The sequence below is a fragment of the Astatotilapia calliptera genome, chromosome 13 (genome assembly GCF_964374335.1).
Source record: "Astatotilapia calliptera chromosome 13, fAstCal68.1, whole genome shotgun sequence".
In the NCBI taxonomy this organism is placed as follows: domain Eukaryota; kingdom Metazoa; phylum Chordata; class Actinopteri; order Cichliformes; family Cichlidae; genus Astatotilapia; species Astatotilapia calliptera.
Genome location: NC_137434.1, coordinates 26,549,519 through 26,576,217, shown reverse-complemented (window position 1 = coordinate 26,576,217; position 26,699 = coordinate 26,549,519). Strand labels below are relative to the sequence as shown.

The 26,699-nt window shown below is 38.8% G+C and overlaps 1 protein-coding gene across 3 annotated transcripts; it reads right to left on the bottom strand.

The window, feature by feature from the left end:
- Nucleotides 1-1,596: 1,596 nt before the first annotated feature.
- wipf1b (WAS/WASL interacting protein family, member 1b) lies at nucleotides 1,597-25,569 on the bottom strand. Of its 3 annotated transcripts, XM_026190325.2 has the most exons (10): nucleotides 25,403-25,569; nucleotides 19,046-19,153; nucleotides 7,331-7,439; nucleotides 6,279-6,408; nucleotides 5,954-6,103; nucleotides 5,105-5,855; nucleotides 3,706-3,806; nucleotides 3,364-3,540; nucleotides 2,741-2,854; nucleotides 1,597-1,889 (listed from the first exon to the last, which is right to left on the bottom strand). In XM_026190325.2, the coding sequence occupies exons 3-10, from the start codon at nucleotides 7,391-7,393 to the stop codon at nucleotides 1,837-1,839; spliced, it is 1,539 nt and encodes a 512-aa protein (XP_026046110.1). In that variant the 5' UTR covers nucleotides 7,394-7,439; nucleotides 19,046-19,153; nucleotides 25,403-25,569; the 3' UTR covers nucleotides 1,597-1,836. The 3 variants fall into 3 exon arrangements, with proteins under 3 accessions (XP_026046110.1, XP_026046109.1, XP_026046111.1); XM_026190324.2 differs by lacking the exon at nucleotides 19,046-19,153 and having other exon boundaries at nucleotides 25,403-25,567; XM_026190326.2 differs by lacking the exons at nucleotides 19,046-19,153; nucleotides 25,403-25,569 and adding an exon at nucleotides 19,216-19,240.
- Nucleotides 25,570-26,699: the final 1,130 nt, after the last annotated feature.

Sequence of the window (26,699 nt, the reverse complement as noted above, 5' to 3'; positions counted from 1 at the left end):
TATTTGGCAATACAAAAGAAAAGTCACTTCATCTGGATCCTGCCACTACAATGCATCGTTCCCATTTTATCACATGATCATTGTACAGTCATATCAAATTACTTACAATGCATAACAGAATAAAAGCGCTCCATTTTCACCCCCAAGCAAAGAACATAAAGCATTGTTTTAAAGTAAATAAGTTTGTGTATGATTGTCTTTAAGAGTTCCTTTTTGACATGTAGGTTTCAAAATCCATACATGTATCATATATATGGATCATACACGATCCATACATGTACTGTATATGTACGATCCATCATGTATACATGATCCCTACATGATGGATCATGTATACCGGACAGTTTTAAAGCAATGCTTTGTGAAGCAAACACATAATACTGCACAGTTCTTAAACATAACTTAAAATAATACCATCATTCAATATTGGTTGTTGAAATTATACTGATACAAACACATGACCTTCATATTAAGTCAAGGGAGCTTTGACAAAAAAACAAACAAAAAAAACAACAACAAAAAAACGCAAAACAAAAATCAGTTCAATTATGTTGCCATATTCCCATACAAAATTTATTTTAACACCTCAATCATAAACATTAGAAGCAAGCTCATGTCACACATAACTGTAAAAGACAAACAAACAAAAAAACGTACCATTCAGTGGCTCCAACAGAAACACACAGATGCACATTGTTAAGGCACATGTGGTTTTGGCAAATTAGACATTCATGTTCCCCCTGATGTGTTTTCTGCAGTGGAGCCTGGAAGTTAAGGCCTTTTACACTTTGGTTCCATGTCTAGGTCTATGTAAGTATGACACGCTGATATAGTACTGATGTTCTAACTGTTTTATTGATAATGTGGGAATGATGCTTTTTGTAGTTGCGCCAATGGTCCCTGTATGTACGTATGCAATTTTCAGTCATACCACATTCTTTAAAGAAAATTATTTTGTGGACCTTTAAGTTGTGGACTCCCTAAGGTTCCTGAACCCCACTTTGAGAACCTCTGTTCTAAATGATCTGGTAGTCAATGCTTCTGTTTCAACACTGACATCACCAGAGTTGTTCCAACTTAACAAACAGATGAGGCATAAGCATCATAAGGCACAAAAGGCATCTCTAGCTAATTCCTTTAAGTAACCTTAAGTATAATCATGAATAGAAAAGGCACTAGGGAAACACTGGTTCATAAAATAACAGCTTGCAGCTTTTCAACACTTGTATAAGATGACTGATTGCATAAGAAGCCTTGCACTACACAACAATCCTGGAACTAAAATATAGTCATAAGATTTTTAATCCGTTTTAATCCATAAATAGTCCCAGAAAGTCACATGTGCTACATGCCACATTTGTCAAGTATGCTTTTCTATTCCTTTTCAAAAGTGTAACTGGTTGGTTGATAAGAATGGAATAACTAGCAAGCAGTTTATGCAATCCAAACATTGGAAGCAAAGACTAAATAAGTTATTGGAATAAAGTCGATGTGCATAAAGGGTCATGAAACCACTGTTGCTCATGAGGCAGCTATGACTCAGGACACCCAAATAAAACGGCATGGTTGTAAACCTAGACAAAGTGTACCAAAATATAAACATGCTTTGGTCATTTAATGTGTCATTCTGCTGTTACAGAGGCACATGATGTAAACTCCACATTGTGAGTTTGTCCTTTTTTTGGACAACTGTATTTCAGGTCCATCTTACATGTTGCAGTTCTTACTTGAACTACATGCTGCAGGTCAAAGCACAATGAGCGCAACAAAAAAGACAAATAGGGCAGGTAGACAAAGGGGGTAGTTCCAAGTGTTGCGATAGCTTCCATCTTATCTTCACCTGGGTATAGGAGGAAGAGGAGGTGCTCCTCTTTCCTTTTTACCAGAACCTGCAAAGAATCAAAGACACACAAAGTTAGTGCTTTCTTTAGTAACAGAGCATGTTTTCCTCCACCAGATGGCAGTGTCTGACAAGCCAGATCAACAGTTTTCCCACTTGTTTGGAAGTTTGGACTAATATAATGTAAATATCAGCCAAAATCTTTAGTGAGTTCAATATTTTTAATTTAATGGTGCACAAATGCTTAAATATTGTAAGGTAGTCTGATTATAGCCAGAAAGACTTAACAGAACTAAACTGAATGTTGTGACGTTTTACAGTTGGGACATTGATTGATTGTTGAAAAGAAGATTACAAAAGCAAAGTAATGAACTGGGAGGGACAGCAAACTTTGATGTTGGGAGTTAAATGGGAGTTATTGTCAAATGTCGGAAAAGTACTGCAGACGATTATAAGAGAGATAAATTAATGTTGAGGCTAGTAGTAATAGGCCACAGACAACACAATTAGGACTGGTACCAGAACGTGGCCTGGGCTGAAATGAGGAGCTACAATGTCAGATGTCAGTTCATCAGAAGTAATTTACAAACCATAAAGGAATGCTGATAAACTACTTTGCTTTGATTAGAATCTCATATTGAATATATTAAATCAATAATATATCGTTAATTTGTAATGTTATAATCAGCATCACTTTTTCCTGTTTTGTATTCTTTCCTTTTTTCTGATGTTTTTTGTGCTGTAAAGGACTGTGGATCAAGTGGCTCATGTCCAAAGTAATGTTAAAATATGTAATGTTATGCACTGGTCTGTCAGTGTCTTTAACAGGTTACTAAGCAAACTGAAAACTGCATGAAGATCATCTAACGATGCTGAGTGCAGATAACATGCAGAACTCACCTTTGCTTTCATTTTTGCCAAGCTTACTGGGGTAGGTCTTCTGGGAGTGCACATAGGGCTCAGGTGGAGGAAGGTCTGACACTGGGTGAAAATTGAACCGACCCTCCCACTCATCTATTAATGGAAAGAATGAAGGTGTCAGTGTTAATTTCTCCAGGAGAGTGACTTAGCTTTATGACAGTATATGTATAAAGGATATTGTATTTGTTTAGAATTGGATGAAACATGACTAAAAATGTAATTTTAAAAAATGGATCCCTGTAAACTCGTTTTACAATCTTACTACTTTGGTTAAAGGAGTAAAAACAACTGCAGCGGAGGTGAGTGAGTTCTTTTGCCATAACTGAACATAACAGACTTTACGTCTTAAAAACAGTGCTGAAGGATATCGTCTGAAAAAGTCCTTTAGAAGTCAGAGTTAGCCTCTTCTGTTTGGAAAGTAACCACTGGTACACATGGGCTTACGTGCTGGTTTTAGGATTTTATTGTTGTTCCTTAAACAGACTCGACATACTTCAGTGCTATTTTCCTCTTTATTTTTGCATCGTCTTGCCATAAAGTAGCAAAATTATTTTATAGACTACTCAAATAAACCTTAATGACATATTAAAGGTTTTTCTCACCTTGTATTTGGTTGTGGTTTTGGAAACCATTCCCCATGGGTGGTGGTGGAGGAAACCCACCTCCTGTTCCCGGCCTGTCAGGAGGAAGGGGAGGCCTGCCTCCGGGTCCACCACGAGGGGGCTCTGGGCCTGGCCGTCCCATAGGTCGACCTGCAGGAGGTGGAGGAGGTAGAGGGCCTTTGGAGCGGGAGAAAAAAACAATAGGATGTTAAATGATCCAAAGTGGCATAAAATCCAGTAACTTTTGATGTTAATGGGCATGCTATATCATAAATATGTCTAATATAAAATTAGAATGCTGCAGTAATTCATAGTTCAATTAACAGGTGAGCTCTTTTTTACCCGAGCGTACTGATGACTGGTTCCTTCCAAGAGCTGGTGGTCTCTCATTTGGAGGAGGAGGGAGAGGTCCTGACCGGGTAGGTGGTGGTGCTGGACTATGGCTGGCGAAGATAAATGTAATATTAATCTATGTTAATCCTTTTTAAAGTATCCCTATTTTTTAAGCACACATCCCTTAGGAAATATAAATCATTGTGCACACTACTTTAAAACCTTGAGGATTAAACTGCATATCTGAAATACGACATACAGATTTAACTTCATAGAGCATCAAGCACTAATCGCTCTTCTTTCAGATTTGCACCCCAGTCACTTTTGCCATTTTAGTTAAGCAAACTTGGATGTTGCTGTGTGCACCTCTCCTTCTGTTCTCCACAGTTAGCAATGTTTGAATGCCATCTGTTAAATCAGCCAATGTTGTAAGCAGACACCAGGTGGAGTTTAGCTAAGAGATGAAACCTGCCACAATCTGATATTGTCATGTTGGTGTTGTTCCCAGATCAACATAGTAAATGTTGTTCCAGCATCAACATTGCAAGTGACCAATCAGAATATTGTGACATCATACTTTTACCTAACCCTAACCCTTTAATAAACACTAAGCAGAATTGATATTGTCCTTGCAACATTGGAATTTCATAAATGCACGAATGGCTTGGCGCGCCAAAGAATAACGTCACAACAATGTGATTGGTCACTTGCAATGTTGATCCTGGAGCAACATTTACTATGTTGTTCCAGCAAAAACACCAACACGACGATATCAGATCATCCTGAAAGCTGAGGAGTGGGGTAGACTTAACTTTTTTATAGATACACACATTATTTTGTGTTTTTTGGTGTGGACAGGTAGTTTAGCTTTATTTTTATTTTTCCTTGCAATTTGCAAGTTTGCTGTTTTATTGTGTACTTAATTTTGCTTTATCTGTTTGTCATTTATTTTGTGGTTTGGGACGATTACCTACTGCTTAATAGCAAAGCAAACACCTAATTTAACAGTAGGTTTCCCACCTCAGTAGCAACAGGAACCTTCCAAAGCTAGAGTAAGTGCTTAGTGGTATGTATGTTTTAGACTGTGACTAGACTAGGAAACCTCTTAGTTTAAAGTCAAATTAAATTCGAGAAAAAAAAAAGATTTTATCAACATTCAACTTAAGTTTTCAAACTGCGAGTGGCCTTTTTAAGGAAGGTACTGGTTCCTTTGCATGAAGTGTGAACTGCAGCATCATAGAACAGCTATTAGATTTGAATCTATGCAAACTCTGATATGTCGACCAAAGTAGATACCATGCTCACATTGTCTGATAAGAAATGCACCGCTGCATTTCTTATTTCTTGCAGTCATCCATTAAGATTTAACAGATTTCAGGTGGCATATCAGATAAAACTTTGTCAGTACCTGTTGAGCGAGCTGTTTCTTTGGGGTAGACGAGGTGAGGGGTCATCACCTCCTACTGGGGTGGGAGGTAAGGAAGGAGGCCCTGGACGTCCTGGTGGAAGAGGAGGTGCACCCCCACCGGGTGTGGGACGCGAAGGTGAGGAAGAAGCAACAGACGGAGAAGGTTTGGAGTTGACTGAAGGAGGAGGAGGTGGCGGCATGTCACGTGGTATGGATGGCCGGTGTCCTCCAGGGGCAGGTGGTGGTGGCGGTCGATCATCAGGAAGTGGGGGCCTCCCTCCTGGAGCAGGTGGTAAGGGAGGTCTGCTGCTATTTGAAGGTGGAGGAGGCGAGGAGAAGCTTGTTCGAGGGCCTGGTGTGGAACCTCCTGGTGGCGGAGGAAGAGGGCCGTGCCTCCCTGATGGAATGCTTGGTGGTCCAGATGGAGATCCATGGCCCGGCCTTGGTCCTGTGGGGAGTGATGGTGGAGGTGGGCCCCCACGAGATGGGAAGGACTGAGCAGGTCGAGGTGTGTTGGGTACGGGAGGAGGAGCACCTCCTGGAGAGTCTTGCCTGGATGGAAAACCTGGGCGGCCCTTGGGAAGATCAGGGGCACTGCTACGGCCACCAGCAGGGGTTCCTGGAAGTCTAGGTGGTCCGCCGCTAGGGCTTCCACCACCACCAAAAGGGCTTGGGCCACCACCACCAAAAGGGCTTGGGCCACCGGATCGGCCTCCAGGTGGGAGAATGGGTCCTCGGCTGGGTCCCGAGTCTGACAGAGAACAAAACGGAAAAATAAACTACGAGATTGCACAAAATTTTCTTTGTTGTTTGTCATTGTTTTGTATCTTTTTTTTTTTTTTTTTTTACCATTGGAGTCTCTGTTCGCTGCAGATCTCAGTTTTGGCATCCCACCCGCAAACAGGCCTCCTAAGCCAGCAGGAGCCCCACCACCACATCCTCCTCCTCCTCCCCCGCCTCCTCCTCCTCCTCCCCCACCTCCTCCTCCTCCTTTGGGTTCTGATAGAAAAAAACAAACAAATATTGAGTTAATCATTCTTGCGACATGTGGAGGACATTCATTACTGAATCATATTATTTCCTCATTACTTGTGACTAAGTTAATATGACTAACTCCCATTATTTCTCCTTTGCAATCATAACTGAAATAGTCACTGAAATGACATCGACTTACTGTCAAATACGGGTGCACTGCGGTCATTTGTAACAGTTTTCTTTAGTCTGGCTCCTTTACCAATATCAGACAAAAGAGCACTCCTTCCATGCTGCTCTGAACGGCTTAGATTTGGTTTTTCTGTGTTGGCCTGAAAAAGACACACAAACACTGTCAGCCTTTGGAAGCCACTAGCAAATTGAGAAATACATGTAATTGTAATTAGTTATGCTTAATTGGAAAAAGATGTCATTAAATTAACATTAAAGCAAAATGTTAGTGGTTAAAATCAAGGTTACAAGTTATTTTGATATATTTTTGATTAAGGGATTTATAATACATCTAACATTAATATTGTTGTTTTGAACATGCCTGCACTTCTTTTTCAGATATTACTGGACAACGCAACTCAGCAAAGGATGATACTGTTCATTATTACCCAGTGTTCAATACATATTTAAGCTTTCTTTTCCCTTCAAATTCTTGGCAGAAATTACACTGCCCTTTTTCTGCTGGTCGCATCACTGCTGATTGCTATCTGCCATGCCTTCAACCAGTCAAATGCCTCAAAGTGGGTGGTCTTTTCGTCTGTCACAAAAGACTAATTTCTGGAAATTAAATAGCATTTTCCTTTTGAAATAATAAAAAAAAAGCTCCAACACATATTCTTCAGTGTGAAACGGTGAAGATGCTGTTGCTATTAAATGCTCAAAGAGGTAAGGTCAATCTATTACATTGAGGATGTGATTAAAATGTTGACATTTCTTTCATTTTTGGCAGGGTACCTAGTCAATTGTAAGCTTTTAGATTTCTAGAGCAAGCTTTTCAACACTACATTACTTTATAGCATTTTATAGAGAGATGGATAAACAGTCAGTGAAAGAAAGAGAAAACTGTCATTTCTTAAATTACTTCAACTTTAAAGTGACAGGCCATGTAGATGAAACTATGAATGAAAAATAACAAAAAAAAAAAGATTTGTTATGACATTATATGGCCACAAGATGTCTCTAGCTCAGTAGAACAGAGCAACAGATCTGGCTTGATTTAGATAAATGAAAACAAAAACTCACAAGAGCAAAAGTAGGAGGAGGGGGAGCTGCTGGAGGTGGCGGTGGTGGAGGTGGTCCTGGCATCTTCTGCTTTCCTCTGTTTTACTCTATCTGCACTGGATGCCGCACCCTGGAATACAGATCACAGACATTCTTGAAAAACAGGGAAAACAAGCTGATGTTGAATTATGTTTGGACCTCTTAAGCAGCAGACTGCATTTTTAAAGCATCCCAGTGTCCCATTAGGGATGAGGCAGGATGCTTGCACTGCAGTACATTTGTGTTTCCTCTTACAATTTGTTTATCAATTAAAGGCTTTTCTGATGACTATATTATTCATGACTCCACCACAGGATGGTAGAGACAGTAAAAAAATGGCAGACGGCAAACAAAACTGAATCACAAAAATAGTGACAAAAATGCTGTATGCTGCTGACATCACAATGTAGTGATTGCCATTGCTTTTTGCCTTTTTAGGGACATTTTTTTCCTCCTTCAGTTACACGGTTTTTGTGATACACTTACTCGCCAGTTTGTTAGGTACACGTGTTCAACTGCCCATTAACATAAAAATCTAATCAGCCAATCACATGGCAGCAACTCGAAGCATTAAGGCATGTAGACATGAAACAGATGACCAGCTGAAGTTCAAATGAAGCATCTGATTGAGTGATAAAGGTGATTTAAGTGACTTTGAATTTGGCATGGCAGTTGGTCCCAGACCGGTTGGTCTGAGTATTTCAGAAACCTATGAACTACTATGACTTTCCCATACAACCGTCTCTAGAGTTTATAGAGAATGGTCCTAAAGAGAAAGTTTCCAGTGAGCAGCAGTCCTCTGGGAGAAAATGCCTTCTTGATGCCAGGGCCAGACTGCTTTGAGCTGATGCAAGGGCAACAGTAACTCAAATAAGAACTCTTTACAAACCAAGTTAAGCAGAAGAGGATCTTTAAATTAACAGCAAGCCTTGAAGCACATGGGCTAGAAGGCCACGCCTGTTGCCACTCAGGTCAGCTAAAAAAAGGAAACTGAGGATTCATACGAATTCATCGAAATTGCATGAATGAATATCGGAAACAAGTTACCTAGTCTGATGAGTCTTAATTTCTGCCATGACATTCAAATGGTAGAGTCAGAATTTCACCAACATGAAAGCATGGATCCAATCTGGCCAGTGGTTCAGGTTGGTGGTACACATTTAGAGCCTTAGTACCAACTGAGCATTGTTTAAACTTCACAGCCAACCTGCTATTGTCCATCCAGCCACTGATGGCTGCGTCCAGCAGGATGACACATTTCAAATCATCTCAGACTGGCTGCTTGAATATGGCAGTGAGTTCACTGTATTCAAATGTATTTCACAGTCATCAGATTTCAATCCAACAGTGCACCTTTGGGATGTTGTGGAACAGAAGATTTGCATCTTGGATGTGCATCTGACAAATTTGCCACAACTATATAATACGTAGTGAGGTGTACCTAATAGTGTGGCTTATGTGTGTAGATTACAGATAACTGTTTCGTGTTTCAAATATCACAGGAACGCAACATTATACATAGCTTTGATGTGATAGTATTGTGCTGTGAGTTACTCTCTGACTTCCTCAACTAGTTTCTACAAACCAAAAGGTTAAACTACAAAATGTTGGTGTGGAAGTAACAGTTCTCATTATGTTCGTGCCAAACAGCAAAAGCACACTCTGATGATCATTTCTCTAGCAAAATCTCTGTCATTCACAGACTAGCAGGGATTGATAGGACTACATATGGATGCTAATAACTGTTTAGAAAAATACCACAAGGAAATCCTTTTTAAAGTATTTTAAGCTGTAGTTTATTTAATGACAAGTACAGTAGATACTATGAGCTGACTGCACTGAAGTGCATGCGTCTATATATTTTGCACACAAAAAACAGTGGCTAAAGAAAGTTACTTTCATTTCCTTAAATTTGGTGAGAAGTCTGAAAATATGCAGAATACAAAAAAAACAAAAAAACAAAAACTGTAGGTTACTTTGTTTGACTGGCAGGGATCGCACAACATCACAATCATTTATCGTGGTGGTGCTCGTTCACTACATCTGAGCTCCACTTGGGTTTTAGCCTGCTGTACAAATCAGTGGGGGAGTCCAGCAACTGCAAAGACAGCAGCAAAGGCTCTCTATGATATGACTTCCTCTTTAGTCGAGTCTTTTTTTAACTAAACATTACTAATAAAAGTGGTTCTGACTGGAAAATGTATCACCCTTTGCACTATAATGTCATGTATTTATGCTATGTTGAATTCTTGGAGGAACTGAAAGTAAACGACGGAGACAAGATCGCTCGAGAAGGAAATATTTTTTTCCAGAAATATGAGGAGTAGCAGGTCATAACAACAAATCAGTTGATATCGATCTCACATACAACGGCAAACTGACAGTAAAAGTTTCATCACTAAGGAACTTGAGTGTTCAGTTCCTGTAACCACAGCTTCAAAAAGTGTTGTAAATCTATATAAAGAGTTTATTTTTACAAAGCCAGAAGACAATGTTACAAGGGCTCATTCTGTGTAAATGCCAATGGGAAGTCCAAGAGTTTATAATGCTTATAATAAAATACTGATGATTAACACACCATCCTGTGACTGTGATAATGTATTAGCTGCTATTATTCTCATTACCATTGCTCTTTTCCACTGAGAAGAAAATAGGGGAAAGAAAAACAGTACGTGAATAGTGAATGCATGCAGCTTAAGGACAAACTGAACATGGCTGATGTAGAAACAGCTGCAGACCACTGATTCTCATGTCCATGAAGCTGTGCAGCAGCAGCTTTCTGTTCTAACATCAGGCAGAACTATGAACTTGCTAAACTCATTTGCTTCAAGCATCCACTATGCGTTGTTTTTCACGAGGGAGAGATTCAGTTTTTCTTAACCTATCACAAGATACCAATGTATCTAACTGAATCTAAGATTATTTTATGTGACCGCTGACGTGTAGTTATGCAAGTATACTGGTTTACCTGCATTTCAAGAGTTAAGTCAGATAGAAATGTTCAGTACAGTTGTCTGTTTGTATAACAGTAACTGTGTCATAAGGATGGCAAAGAAAAACAAAAATAATGAGCTGGATCTCCATCATTACGTGCTTAAGTTTAAAAGTTCTTTTCAATTGGATCTCTTGAATGTAAACTCTCATCGATGAGGCAAATAAATGCAATCCCTGTCTGTAATGCAATGTATCCAGAACACTACACCAATGCAAGTGGCCATGTCACCAGTCACATTTCACCCTATGAGAAAAGGACTAAGATTCCAGTAAAGAGTAAGACTTGTTTACTACCAGAGAAAATGATGTCAGGAAGGTGTCAGAAACCCAGTGCGTCACTCACATTTGACACTTCCCCAAATAAACTGAAAATGAACAAGACTTCTGAGTCGATATCTGAGTGGATAGTTTAAATTACCTGTTTGATAAAAAAGGTTGATGTAAAAAAAGCCACGAAGCAATCAAGGCAGGGTTGTGATTACTGATTTACTCCAAAGATGAATATATAAATAATATAATATTTATTTTCTAAGCCTAATCCATTGCTATCATAATGGCAAACTAGTCTGAATGCAAATAACAAACAAACTCATTGGTTTGTCTGTTTACCAGTGTCAACATAACTACTCTAATCACAGAGGTTAGGCGAGGCCACGTACAGTAGGCAAAAGGCATTTAACCTTATTGACTAACTTTCACTTGTATTTATCCATATCAACTGTTTCATCTCACAAAAATACACACCTCACGTTCTCACTTCATTTTTATTTGCACGCATAAAAAAAGACCATCCTCAAGGGGCCTCTTACTTCCTGTATGCTGCTGACAAACAGGAAGTCACGATGCGCCTCAAGAACCGCAGCCATCCGGTTGCCATCCGATGCCTCTACATCGCAGCCACGCATCATTTTGATATTCTCCTACCTCATTTTCTTTCTCTCAACTGTGAATCGCCAAACCACACCCCAACTCCACACACACACCCTGCATGTGTGTATAACCCCCATGTTCCTCCTTTTTTGTGCCTTCATGTTCACCCTTGCATGAACTATCAGCCTTCTTTTCTCAGTCTCGGACAGTTTCACTCAATGCCCTTTCCCTATCGCCCAGTCTCACTGGTTCCTGCGTCCTTTGTCGCTCTCAGTGTCTCAAAACAGCGAAAAGTGAAGTTTAGATTTTGTCTGCTTCCTAAAGCTAGCAACACAAATCTTATTTTAAGGCATACATGGGTCTTCAAAAATGATCCCCATCTCGTACTGGGGTTGTTATAGGGATACAGCAAATGTCATACAAATTTACTTCCATTATAACAACTGTATATCTGTTACAGGGACAAAAGAACATGTTTATAGCAAAAAAACAATAACAATAATATTCAACATGATTATTAGTAAGAAGTTGAAACATTAGGCAGTTATTTCTCAATGTAGAGCAAGAAAAAGCCTGTAAATGCTGCAGAAACAAACGATAAAACACTGAGTGAGAACAGAGTCTAAAGAGGACAGCATGTACCGTAAACATGCATCAGTGTCAGGGCTGGTATATCACACCACCTCAAGTAATTAAGTCACTCAGAAATTGGAAACTTCTCATTTGCAATTCCTTTCATACATTCTTTAGTCATATTTAGCAGTAATAAGAATACAGATTCGGTGAAGAGTAAAGAGAGGATTTAGAAGAAAATTGTGTGTTGGTGCACAAAGATGTTCACCAATTCCTAAATATTTCTGTTTTAAAAACTACAGAGTTGAAAAATTCAGTGTATAACATTTATTTGGAAATATAATGTATCAGTTCGTGTGGGGTGTTTTTGAAGATTGTGAAAGACCTCTTGCCTACTGTGCCCGAGCTTACCTAACCTCTGTGATCACAGAGTAGCTCTGTCAACACTGATACACAGGAAAAACTAACGTGTTAGTTAATGACATATATATTTGTTTTAAACGAGTTTTCCTCTTACAGTAGCAATGTATTTGGCTTTGAAGACAAGCATTATATCCTGATACTTGCAATATAATTTATCCTTGCGCTTTCTACTGTGGTACAAGTAGATGATAATCATAGAAATTATACATAGACAAAAGATACGAAGCCACCTACACTTCTACACAACCTTTTAGGACAATCCACTTTAAATAGGTGGAGTAACTTTTGCAGTTATAAAGGCCGTTACTCTTCCGGGTAGGCTTTCAGCAAAATTTTGGAGTATGTGTGTGGGAATTTTTACTCATTCATCCAGAATTCCCAAGCATTTTGAGGACAGATAATGATGTTGTAGAACAGGGCCTGACTTGCAATCTAATGTGTCCCAAAGGTGTACGGTGCGGTAGAGGTCAGCACTCTGTGCGACCCAATGAAGTTCTTCCACAATCAAGGTCTCTAAAGGCACCCAGCCCATGCCTTTAGGGACCTTGATTTGTGCACTGGGGCACAGGCATGCTTGAACAAACTGCTCCCATAAATTTTGAAACATAGAATTGTCCAAGTTGTCTTGATAAGATGAAGCTGGCCCAAGCCAACCCCACAGAATTATTAAATTCAATTCATTTTTTGAGTTACCACCAGACATTGTATGAGAGAGACACAACTGTGATTTCTACTAGTGCTTAGTGAAGTCCTGCTGTGAAGCCTCATCCATCTTGGCGTTTGGCTGTGATGAGGGTTGGATGAGACTGAAAAACTCAAGAAACTAAAATTAAATGTCTGGTAAACTGTGTGATTTTATGCTCATACAACCTGCAATCATACAATAAACATTATGCAGTATTCAAAAAGATTTGAAACTCATGAGTGAGCCCCTAAGCCTATTGGTCTATAGACTTTTATACAACAGATTTATTTTTGAAGCTAGAGAAGTCCCCTAATTCCCCTCAAAGACATTACAAAGAATGCTATTTTAAGGCATTCCTTTTCTGTGTATTATTGTAGGGTCTTTGCTTTACAATTGAGGTGACTGCTGTTGTGATTTGATGCTACATAAAGAAAAAAAATAACATTGAAATCACAGTAGACAGCGCAAGGATTAGATTACTAGCAAGAGGTTAATTCATGATATCCTGGTAATCAGTAAAGGACTAACAACAAGGGATGTCTGATCTTGCTTTTATCTGTAGTAAATTTTCTCCAAATATGCCTAAGTTGCCAAATACCAAGACTGCTGCATCAACTCATTTCCTCTCCCAGTGATGAAATTACACTGATACAACTGCAGATAGAAGACTGGTAAGTGAGCGTCAGGATTACCAAAGACATTTTTCACACATGCATTGAACCCTGAATACCTGACAGAATGCATTTGAGAATGCAAATTTCCGACATAGTTGAATGATTTTCCACCTGCCAGTTCCCTAGTACACAGTTCGTGTGATGTCAGTTGGTGCAATATCTGAAGAGTGCAGTTAATTGTTGGGTGCATTCACTGCTGACAACTGGTCATTGTGTTCAATGCACAATCCATCCACTCTCGTATGTTGGCAAGGGAGTGAAGCTGTGGTTAAAACCACCTTTCTGGTTTTATATAGTTGAAAGTGAGCATGTAAGTTATTTAAGGTGACAACAACAAAACAAGAATTAATTTGCATTATGAGCTGTGTGCTAGCTGCATTTTTAAATAATGCTGAAACAGCTCTGACTAACTGCAGAAAGACATCAACTTCCCCAAAGGAAACAGGCTTGTGTGATGAAATGGTAAAATGCGCTTCAAAACTTCTCTCCCTCTCTCTTATTCACACATAGCCTAATATTAGCAAAGCACTTCACAATGGTTCCTTTGACAAACAGAGAGGAGCAAGAAGGGAGAAGCAGGGAGGAAGATTTGAGGGACTTTGAAGAGACTCCATGAAAACACAGACTCAACCTCTAACATATGCTTCAGTTTACAAATGGTCATAAAAAGGCTTCTTCATCCCGCCACTGAACCCCCTGTGCTCCACATCCTCATTAGATTTACTGCTTAAGTAAAATCATACATACACAAATTCATATTACAAAGCACAGACTTTGTGACTGCTACCCTGAAGAAGAACAAAGTTTGTTCTTTTGTTAAGATCTCCACATTTCATTGCTTGGTGACTCGCTAACTTGATGCATTTTACCGACTGAAGGCTCCCTAAAATGGAAACATCACATTTTGGTAGCTTATTAAGTCACGTCTATGTGTCCCCAAAGCACCACTGGCTGGGCTTGCTGCAATGAGTTATCGGTAACCGAATGCCAGTCAAAGTGTTTTCCCACTAACACATTAAATTTAATCGGCCCCATTATACTTTCATCTTGGCATCTTTGCACTGAACCAACACACATGACTCACGTGCATACACACTTGTGCACACGTGCATGCACATACAAACTGACATACATGACTCACGTGCATACACACTTGTGCACACGTGCATGCACATACAAACTGACATACATGCTCACACATCTAACCTCTTTGAATTTAGCGAGAAGTGTCTATTCATAAAGAGAGAAAGCAGAGGGATTGTATCTCTGTCTGTTTTGTGAAAATGGATGGGCAGACCCCCCAGTCTACATGCTACAGCCTTTGCAAAAATATGTATTACGGCTCGTAGGAATACAACCCCCACAAACCCTCTGATTTTTAGCACTATATCTTCAAATAGTCTATGTCGCAAACCACAATACAATTAGAAATTGACTTTGAGTGCTTGTGGTCTGTAAACAGAAGAGATGGCACTGCATATACAGGACCATCTAACTCCCATACCATTTGGACTTTTTATTATACCGCCATAATAGTGTTGCCATTTCAACAAGAAAGCTATCTAATGAAAAGAGAAATTAAAAGGATTCAGAGTGTCAAATTTCATAGGAACGTCACAAAAATTCTAAAAAATATTTCTGATCAAAGAGGCTGCTGAGTCTAAAATGTGCCTGATCAGCAATAATTCTCTACAAAGATCAGATCTGCAGCTTTTCTTTACAACTTGTTAAATAGCCGTTATACCTCGGGGTTGCTGTTTGTGATATCCCAAAGTTGAAAACTCTTGTTCTAAAGGGTGTCTCTGAAAAAACGTTAACGTGCACAGGTTGTTGGCTTCATAAGCGATGGAGCTATGATGTGCAGATACAAAGGAGCAGCCACACTTCTGTGTGGCAAGAATAACCCTAATCTGACTGTGATTCACTGCATCATTCACAGTTAAAGCCTGGTACTGTAAAAATAACATTATAGAGTGAATTCACATACATTAACACATTAACTTTTAGACTTCAGAAGTCTACTACTGTTCTCAGTTAATCGAACAGAATCACCTCTGTCCCTTTCTGGATAAAAGAGGGGTGACATGACATGCTCCACATGAAAGCCAGAAAGTCCATCATCAAAGCTGAGCGTTTTCTTATGGAGCTTAGAAATTTGCACTCCTGTATTTTGACATTATTTCATATTCACTGTTAAAGTTAAATGGCACAACTAGCCAAATAGCTAAGTGGAATTAGCTAAGTGGAAGGGAAATTTAATTCTGGCATCTTAAAGCATTTACATTATTGCATGCGATGGTGAATGTCTGAAAAGAAATATATGGCATTTAGAATATTGTGCATAATGATTAATTAAAAAAATACATCACAATATTGTAAATGCTGTGATTTTATTTTCAAGCTCTAAACTTGATTATTTAAAGTTCACAAATGTTAGATGCACAGCAGTAACAAACACTATCAGGCTTCAGAGCATACAGGAACGCTGTGGTTCGTGAATTAGAGCAGGAATCCGCCCCCCTTTTGTTATTTTTTTCTTTCCACAAATTGCACTTCGGTTTTACACGTATACAAGAACAAACAGGTTAGCACAAAGACAAAAAGAAACAAGTAAAGAAGAAACAAGGACCATTTAATGACTTGATAATATAGCTGGTATTCTGGTATCCATCCACTTGTATTCACCGTTACCGTGAGCCAAAAGTCATTCATCACTGTATGTGAACAAGGCTCCCTTACTGTTATTACATACATTGTTTGTTATTCTTTTCCTGCACGTGGGAAATGAACTCACCAGTGTGCGTTTCTCTCCATCTGTAATGTTGATAAGAGCTGTTGTGTTTTTTGCGTTTGTGCCATGCACTATGCTTGCAGGGTGGGAGGGTGGACAGTGCTTCTCTATGGAAATGGCATTGACAAATATTGACAATCCCACACAGGGACAGGCAAAAAATAAATAAATAAATAAAAGCTGATTTTATCTCAAACTGACTTCAACATTTTGATTACGTGCAGATGAATGGCCAAAATAGTAACTTTTCCAAAGATTGATTCTACATTCATATGGAAGTAAAGAAATGTGGAAGACTGTGTATAAACTATTTTTTAAAAAGCTGTTTGTCAGTATAAGCATGTGTAATAATTTCAAAGGGGTCATGTTGGGTGGAAGCGGGCTTATCATTAAGGGGAAGCCTGCAATCACTTTTCATTCAACTCCACCCAAGCTGCAAACAGGTTCAGTAGTGAGTGTTAAGTTACCATAAACGATAAGACAAATCAGACACATTTTGTGTATTTCAAAAATTTTAACTCTATAACTACAAATTACTATTTTAACATTTTCATGCATTGGAAATCGAACAAAAAATTTGATGCCAATTCCAAAAGGATCCGAATGTGAGGTGATTTTAAACATGAGCTGCAGGAAAACTGTAATATTATACACTTTACAAGAAGCCCAGGGTAGTAATAAATGTGTCTGACACTAAGCAGAAACAGTGCTGAGTGGCTAAGCTAACATCCTGTGGTGTGTTCACATACACACACCCGCTGACACACACACCAGCTGAATGTTGACAGATGTGGTTCCATTGCTGCTGTTTTAGTCTTCGACTCAGCAGGGTAATTTTACCTCTCAAACATTTCTCCAAAATAGAATTAAAAGCTGAAAATAGTTTGTGATGGGAATGTGTCTTCCTCCAACAACAACAAAAAAAACACCTAAGTTTTTCTTCAAAAAACGTTATTGTAAGTATTGTGGATTTGTGTTTTTCCCCTGACGTGCATTGAAATATGGACAGACAACATTTAAGCAGAAAAGGAAAAAAAGGTTATTGCACAAAATTCACATAAGACAAATATAGACTGGACAGGCATATGAAACCACTCGGCGACGTGATGTGATTTCTAACCACTTTTACCATTTTTTCTGGTTTTCCTCCATACCTACACCACTTCCTACAAAAAAGACAATGTATTTACCTTGACTTTGGCTACCATTCAAAGATTTTGTTTTACGATTCATCATGTGTGTTTTTTCTGAAGCAGGCTGAAGGATGATTCAATACAGTCCTTTTAAATAAAAAAAATTATGTTTTTTAAATTGATGGTACATTCTATAACTACCCACAGAGTTGGTTATTCAAAGACCTCTTTTAACACAACAGCCAGATTGCAAGGGCTTTCAAAGTAACTGGACATGTAGTTATTATGTTTCAGTTTATATTTAATTATATAGTTCCAAATTACAACAGTCACCTCAAGGCTATATAGACTCCAGAGACACTGTTTGGGCAGCAGTATGTCATTTAAAAACAGATCATGCACAAAAGACTCAGATAGGAGATGACCACACAAGTGAAGATGAAACTCAAAAACAGTTGGATACTTTCTAACAACATATGTTAGAAAATATAACAGGGAAGTAGGAGAAACATTATATTATTATATATAATGTTCTTGTATAACATACTGAATTGACAGTCAAGCTACGTGGTGCAAAAAAAATCAATAATAATAATAATGATAATCTAAGATGTAGGCATGCATATCTATCTTTTGCTAGAATTTTGAGGATTACTGTGAATATAAACTCACAATGATCATTAATCCTCAAAGAGCAGAAAGGCCCATTTGTAGTTTGCAAATACAAATGTAGGCTCCTGAGTCACAGCCCAATGAGCTGAAACAAAATAAGGCTAAGGCAAAAAATACACCGGAAAATAGCATTGAAAGCATGTGACTGCATATTGGTGGTGTTTCTGTTATGCTATTGCCTTAATAATTATTGCCAGCTGAACTACTGTGTTGTTGTACTGCTGTTTCACATTCTTTGTGCTCAGATTCAGTTAAATGCATCAAAACTAATATCCTTGTTAAACATGATATTCTTGAACATAAATCCAAACCTAATAAAGACCTTTTCAGGGCAAAGAAATTGATCTAGTATGCTGAATCTGCAGCATACTAAGTAACTCACCTGTTACAGTGAAGACCAGGCTTAAGACAGCGAAAGACCACAATAAGCTAGAGCTAAATGGGGCCCGGTAAGATCATCATCATGTACAATATAGCAAGTCTGCTAATGTGGGCTTAACAACTCCAGGAAGTCAATGTGTTATGTTTATCCATCTAATTGCTTTTGAAGAACCTAAACTTTGAGTGTTATGTTGTAAAAGGTCAGCATTCATTACCTAATGTATTTGTTTTATCTAGTTTCTCAATGCAATGTACTTTCACATTACTAAAAGAATCCAGGAAATGAATTCTAACGGATGCTCAGCTGGCTTTAACCAAGACTGGGCTTTGCCCTCAAACTTCCTCACCATAGGAACAAATTATTTTTTAGCTCATAACTTCAACTAAACTACTCCAAAAAAGGGGCCGCCAGGTTAACAACAGACTTCAGGCTGATTTAGAGTCTTTTTTTTTTAATGTGACGCAAAACAGTGGAAAGAACATAGAAGTGAATGGACTTACTCAATCTGTGTCCATAGAAGAATCAGCAGTATATTCAGTAGACAGTAGAAAAAGCACCTTAGCTCATTCCTCATAAAAAGGCAAAATGCGAACAGCAGCCACATACAGCTGAAAACGGAAAAAAACGGAAGATTAGTAGCATCTAAAAGTCTTCAACACACATTCATTACCAAGTAGGACTTCTTGATTCCACTTCCTCTAAAGTTGCATATCACATATTCAGAGAAGTCCCTCTTAAACACATACAGAGCATACATACAGCGTGCACCACTTCCTTTTTTCAGTTCCCCCACCTGGTGGAGGGGGAGGGGAGCTGGAGTTTAAAAAGAAGTCTGGGCCAATAGAAATCCAGCAAATATCTGACCTCTGTGGAGGTTATTCATCCAGGTAGGAGTCCAGCAATATCATTAGAATGCAATCGTACACTGAGGCAGCAAAATTCACTAAATAAGAAGAAATATGCAAAGTTATTTTTTGTTATATAATCTAGCACAACAAGGTCCTTCTAGAGTTTTTAGAAGTAATGTATCTATAATATATTATACTTTTAAAAGTTAAATGCAGTAGTTCATCAGCATTGCAATTCATGTTTTAAAGGACGTTCTTTTCAAGTAAAGATCATCTGCACACTGTGTGTGATACAAACAGCGACTATAAAAAAGGTGAAACCTCAGAGAAGAGGAATTAGCGCACCCTCGCTCGCTTGCTCTTCACTCAGTTTACAAGATGTGATGACCTATTTGGTTGCAGTGACCTTCCTGCACAACCAGATTTCGATACTTCTTTACATAGAAAGGCAGTGTTATTTTGTGCGACTGTTTAAGATCTAAGATTCTAAAGGTGGCCTTAATGGCCAATTTCACTAATTGATAAATAGATGTTACACTATTATCAAGAGACATTTTTTATATATTTTATAAAATTAACAGCTCTTTGGTATGCAACACCTGAGTGCAGTAGAGTCAAGTGAGTACTGAGATGAACCAGCTAGGAACATTAACATCTTTGTCAGTCTTTTTGCATCCTGCAAACTGAAGCCTAGTGATGACACCAAAACATTTTCTTTTTTGCTACAATTTGGTGTCTTCAGCTGCTGTGTGGTGAATGGGACATGACTGTGTCATATACATATACACACACACACAGACACACAATAAATATATATATATATATATATATATATATATATTTATTTATTTTCCCCTGCTTTTTAATGACAGAATATCAGGTGCAGCTGTTATTTAACTGAAAGTGAATTGATTGATTCCGGCCCATAATGTGGCTGGACATAAAGGTTAGCATAGCTCCACAGCAGACGCTTCCTGTGCTCTCAGTGTCAAACTTCCTGCTTCACCACACAGTCAGAGGCGGTCTGCCAAGCCACCGTCAGCTGCACTTCAATACTCTCCCTCATGTCTCCGCTTTCCATCCAACTACAGCAACAGAGCAGCGTCTTAAGGAGACACCTTGGCTTATTCTCATGTACTCAGCTGTTTTTCTTTACCAGAATCGAGTCTCCAGTGAGGGGAAAAAACACGTCTGGGTAGTTACCTCAGTTAACCATATAAAAGGCCACTGTTTCCCTTAACGGAGACTGTTGCAACTGGCTAATCCATCAAAGAAATGCCTATTCTGTTAAATCATCACTCACCCAAACAAAGCAAACACAGATTTAAACACTCATTGCAGGTGATGGGACTGATAAATGACTGAGAATGAAGCAAGCATTCAAAAAACAAACATCCCTCTATATCTCCTCGAAACATTCTGAAACACAAGAACATTAACCTTTAAGAGATCAACAGCAAAATCCTTCCATGTTTTCTAGCCCTGCTTAAATGCATCCCTAGCAATAGCATGGTGATTTACATTACAATACTTTAGCATGCAGTGTGTATTAGTGTATTTTTACTCATTCTGCACAGATCCTGCTAAAATTAAACAGTCTTAAAGCTTTGAATCCAGAGATTAAGTATTAAGTATCTTTCAGTGTGTGACTTTTTTGGAAATGCACGGGTTATTTTTTGTTATGCACCAACACTATGTCTAAGATGTTTTCCCATTACATCATGTTGCAGTGTTTAGTCACTGCAGCATCAGCAGTTTGGGCTGCAACTGTAGTAAATCTCAAAAATAATCTAGGAAAATGCATCTTTAAAGGAACAGAGTCACATTTTTGTTCTTATACCTCCCTATAGAACAGAGGCTGTCTGCACTGTTTCATACCAGACACGTTTTCATTAGTCAGGTGTTTGTGGGTGAGTTCTGTTATGACAAAGCAAAGATAACCGTTTCCCTGTTTCCACTCCGTACTAAGCTAAGTCGGTGCTGGTTGTAGCTTGATCTTAAACTAACAGATATGAGAGAGCTATCAATCTTTTTGTCTAGCTCGTAACAGCAAGTGGATGACTCCATATTCCAAAATTGCCACAGGCTTCTACCTGAAATGCTGATGTATTTGTTGTGGCATGTCAAATTTTAAATTAACTTAAGTGTCATATAATATATATATATATATATATATATACATATATAAGTGCTGCTGTAATATACTGTAATAAGAGTTTGAAAAGGTTACACACCATCTCTGTAGTCTTCACAACCACAGCAGGCACTCTTGTTGTGTCTCGGGCATATTCAGCCCTATCAGATTCACAGTCTGAGCGGAGTTGTGTCTCAGTATTTCCTCTTTGTTACCATTGACATCACAACCACACCTAAAGCATGTACTATAAAGCAAGTTCAACATACCCAAGATATATTTTCCTTATCTTTGGAAACATGTATCTAGGTTCATTTATACTTCTTTTGTCAGGCTGAATGGTAACACAACTCAGTAAGTCAACCCAGGGTTGGTGGGTTGGCTGAGGTATCAGCACTTATATATGTAAGGGGAATATGTTGGCAGTGCATCACCAATACAAACATGGATAAGTCTATAGGTTCCAGAGTGGGGTTTTTTTTCAGTTGTAAAAATGTAATATGACAAAATAAAGGCAGGTGTTGGTGTAAAGCAGCAGCATATAAATCTACTACACAGCAGCCTAGTGCACAAAAAGTGTGGTATTAATGTGATAATACGGCTTGCAGTCTATATTGTCTATATATTACACACTTCCCTGTGTAGACACAGGGAAGTCTCAATAGAGTTCAGGACTCTCAATAGAGTTCAGGAAGGAATGTCATGGGGTTCAAATGCTTATTGATTTTTTTTGCATCTCAACACACAACCTCAAATATGGTATTAATATAGATGCAAACATCAAACACTGTTATTAGACTCATTAGGCTGAAGAGAAGAGAAGAGAAGAGAAGAGAAGAGAAGAGAAGAGAAGAGAAGAGAAGAGAAGAGAAGAGAAGAGAAGAGAAGAGAAGAGACTCATCCTTTGCTGTATGTCACAGTCACATGAGTGTTAGTGGAACTTGCCTGCAGGCCACTCAGTCACTTTAGATGCTTTGTGATCACACATCAGACCGCATATGACTCATATAGTGTAGGTTAAACAGAGATGACACAATTGTGTCACTTAAATGCTTCAATAGTGTGAAAAAAAACATCGGAAAATATGCAACAGCTAATGCTTATTTGAAGAAACACTTTAACTTGTACATCTGTTAAGTTAAAATAATTATCCCATGATTGATATGCAGTTGGGAAAAACGTAGAGTACCAGAATGAATAGTGACATTGAATTGGAGGAATACTAATCAAGCGTTGGAATTTAACCACTCTGGCATTTCCTGACCACATAAATCATTGTTTCATTTGTGACTGTGCCTGTTTATAGCTTTGGCTGGTTACATTAATGGCACATGAAGCACATGGTCATGAATTTCAGTACTGGACGGACACAGTGGTGCCAGAATCACATGCTTTACACAGGAAACCGAGCAGAGCACAAAAAACAAGTTTTTTGGTTTTACTACTACCCGCACATGCTACACAAATGCATCTGAACAGTGGTGCATTTCTTTTCACATCATAGCCTTCATAGAAGGAAATGGTATGATGTTTCTTAGAACATGTCTTTCTGAGTTATTTTAGGAGATGACAGAAGTGGAAGCTCCTCGCTTCCTAACTGACGCTGGGTTCGGCCCACTGCGCACTGTGGAATGAAAAGAACTCTGAGCTAATACTAGTTCTGTGACGAGGCACATGAATGAAATACAACCGGGGGCGATATGAGCACACTCACGAGGCTGCCCTCTGTTGTGCAATGACCAAAACCTCAAACGATTTTAATGAAACCCGGACATAAAGTAGAACAAAACTTTCTACACAGTGCTGCTCTTTTTGAAGGTTGTAATCCAGAGAAGTAACAGGTTCAGTCCAAAATAAGGTTACACAGGAACACCACATATTTACACACAGCTACCTTATTAGGCCGCTTAATAGACAAAGCTTGAAAAGGTCAAGTCAAAGAAGATGTGATGGCACTGACGTGAAAGTATTGGATTTTTTTCCAAGTTTCAGGATCCCAAAAAGCACCACTTCTAGTCATCCTCACTCACGCAGTCAAGTAACTTTCAGCAAGATACTAAAGGTCAAGACACATAATCCTAACCCTGAGCCCCCACAATGTATCCAAACATTATCCCAGTAGCTGATACAGGCGCTCTTGCAGCATAGGTAAATGTAAAGTGCTCTAAACTGTCGTCAGTTAAAAGTAATTTCAAGAATACAGTCCATTTCCCCAGTTAAGGATACTTGACTTCACTGCAGATTTCAAGAGGCTCTACTTATGAGCAATAAAGCCTGCTTCTTACTGAGGATGGAACAAAGCTCAATGAGTGCTTGTATGGTAATGCTTTCAGTTTAAAAGCATCTCTAATAATCTTAAATTAACAAAACTTTCTAATGGAAGAAACAAATCTCTATAGGTGCCATAGTTCCAGGAACAACACGACAACATCATCCCCTCTAAAAGAGGCATTTAAAACCTTTTTTTTTGGGGGGGGGGTAATAAAATGAGTCATTAAGATCCAAGATACTTACAGCCTACTCTATTCTTTTGTCCTTCTAGACATTGCTTTGATGAAATGCACAGATCACACTGGATCATCATCCCTGGAGCTACTGGTGCACTAATGCTCTGAATACATTATGCAATTAAGTAAATAAAGTGAGAGAGGTCTGGGACAAACCAGGAGGTTTGGTGAATTAATACACTGAGGATATAAGAAATAAGAAGTGGCTACATATTGACAAATGCACAAATAGCATTTCAGTAGTGCTTCAGTACGGAAAACTGAATTCAAGTCAATTTCACACCATTCAGAACGAAATGTATACTTGGTTAATTTACAAGTGTTCCTTTTAGTGTCAAGTGTCCCGAACTATACCAGCATGTTTGCCGACTCCCCATATCTGAAAAAAGTTATCTACCCAGGCACCAAAACGTAAAGTTTTTTGAACAACAGTAACAGGTGAGATATTACACAATATCAAGAAAAGCTACACAGTGGAAAGAAAGAAAAAGTCAACTGATTTAAACTACTGATAAAGCCATGCAAGTCAGACTGGAGCTAAGAAATGTCAGATAAAGTGGCTGCTAAACTGTGAAAATGACTCTCCAGGCCTTGCAGAGAAGGGAAGCAGTACTGTGTTCCCCATTTGATTAATGTGTTGTCGCCATTCCTCCATTCAAAGTAAGTAGCCTTATAAACTAAACGTTTACAGTACTAGCTCGGGTTTATGAATCTGTCTGTGTAAGTGCATGCAGAGATACTGCTTGCCAAACAGGTTGTGGACGCACACAAACTCGCGTTATACGCTTTCAGCCTAATATCTCTTCTGTGCAGCTGTAGTCAAGTGCATTTTTGTATGTGTGTGTGTGTGTTGCCACAAGTGGCCCCTGCTTTTTACAAGGCTCTTTGAAAATAAAACCCAACATTGCAGCCCGTCCCCGCACGCCTGTAGCTCTCTTTACAATTACGCAACACGAAACGCATGCCTTATGTGTAGCTTAACTGTAAGAGAGACGAGCTACATCTTCATGATCTATGAAAAATCGGAAGTTTTAACAGAAACCAACACTGAGCACTATTTGTGGGTGGAATGAAGAAGGAAAAAAACCCTGGCCTGTGCCCAAAGTCCCAGCCAGATCCCCGCAAGTGCCTTAAAGTCGTATTTTAAGCGTGTAAACTACTCTTCTGATCTTGAAATAAACAGTTGTTTCCATCTCTGCTCAAATCATTCCCAGCTGCTTTCGGAAAGATGACAATTCTCCTTCTTTCTGCTTGTACAGCGAACTCGTCTGTCACGGTTTCCGCTTAAGTGAAGCTTTTTATTTTCTCCACACAATCACACAAAAGCAAAACTTCAACGAAATTTAAGACAATGTTTGCTTAACTTACCTCTGCAAGACCGAATTGCTGTCCACGGCCGATGTAATCTTCCATCGACCGTCAACACAATATGGTTGATGTTGAGGACCGCTACGCAGCCAATCCTGAAGTCTGCAGAGGGCTGGCAGGCAGACAGACAGCCCTGCCACACTCGCCTCATCCAGAGCCTTGTGCACAGTGGGTTGAGCAAAGACTGCTGAAGGAGAGCTACATGAGGAAGTAGTTTCATGATCACAGTGACTGTGTGGAAAATGTAGTTTAGCTAAATGAGACCATAAATAATATTTATACTTTCTATAGACAACACAAGACATTTAGTCATAAAACATTGTAATAACTTCGGTAGTGTTACCAGTAAATATTAAGATGTAGGTGTGTGTCTAGAGGGGAAGGTATGTGGTGGCACTGGCCAGACCTGAAAAAGGATTGTAGGTGCAGCTAACTGCCAAAATACTGTAAAGAGAATGGCAGGTAACAAATATGCATTTGTATTTTAGGTGTTTTAAGCTTTATATATTTTATTTTTTAGAAGAATCAGTACTATTATGCTACTTCAGTAGAATTTTGACATATTCTTCAATGGCTAAATACTTTGTTTGCCACTTTGGAAACAGCTATTCTTTACAAAATGATAAATGATATGTAACCCTTTTCATGTCTTAGCATTGATCTGGCTGCACAGGCCTGCAAATGATGCACACAATAATATGCAGTGTTTCCATGCTTTCTAAAATCCCTGATCAAACATTTTGTTTTCCTGTCGGGTTCTCCTGCCTTGTTCTTGGTCCCCCCTTGTCTTCCTATTCTCCCCACAAATGTCATTTCTACCCCCATCTTTTACATCTACATAGACCTAAAATGATCCTGTTCTGTTCATGCCATTTTCATTTTCAGATGACAGTATTTTTCCTCCTTCCTAGGCTCAACTCTTTGAAGGTATGACTCTGGGTTCGGCCAATGCAGCTGTGCCGGCAGGGTCTCTTATCCGGAGTTTTAATAGTGATGCAATGTTTCCAGATGTGGAACAAGAGAGAGAAAAAACAGCATTAGTGTAACCTGAAAAAGTTATTTTCTCAAAAGACACACAAACACTATATATAAGGGTTTCTGACGTCATTGAATTTGGAAAGAAACACCAAATTCCACTCTCAGAGAGAAGACCGTCAACAGTTTGATTACATAACCCTTTTCCCCCAGCGAGACAAACAGCTGTATCGCGATACTTACTTTTAAAATTAAAAAAACAAAAACAAATCCATGTTTTATCATTCTTTTGCTTGATTTTAACATTTTGAACTATATCTTA

What these genes read in the sequence shown, in the direction of transcription:
- wipf1b (XM_026190325.2), bottom strand. Translation starts at nt 7,393, where the DNA reads ATGCCAGGACCACCTCCACCACCGCCACCTCCAGCAGCTCCCCCTCCT. An exon ending in AGCGAACAGAGACTCCAATG is followed by an intron (nt 5,856 to 5,953) that starts GTAAAAAAAAAA and finishes GTTCTCTGTCAG; the next exon opens with ACTCGGGACCCAGCCGAGGA. An exon ending in AGAAACAGCTCGCTCAACAG is followed by an intron (nt 3,807 to 5,104) that starts GTACTGACAAAG and finishes TATCTTCGCCAG; the next exon opens with CCATAGTCCAGCACCACCAC.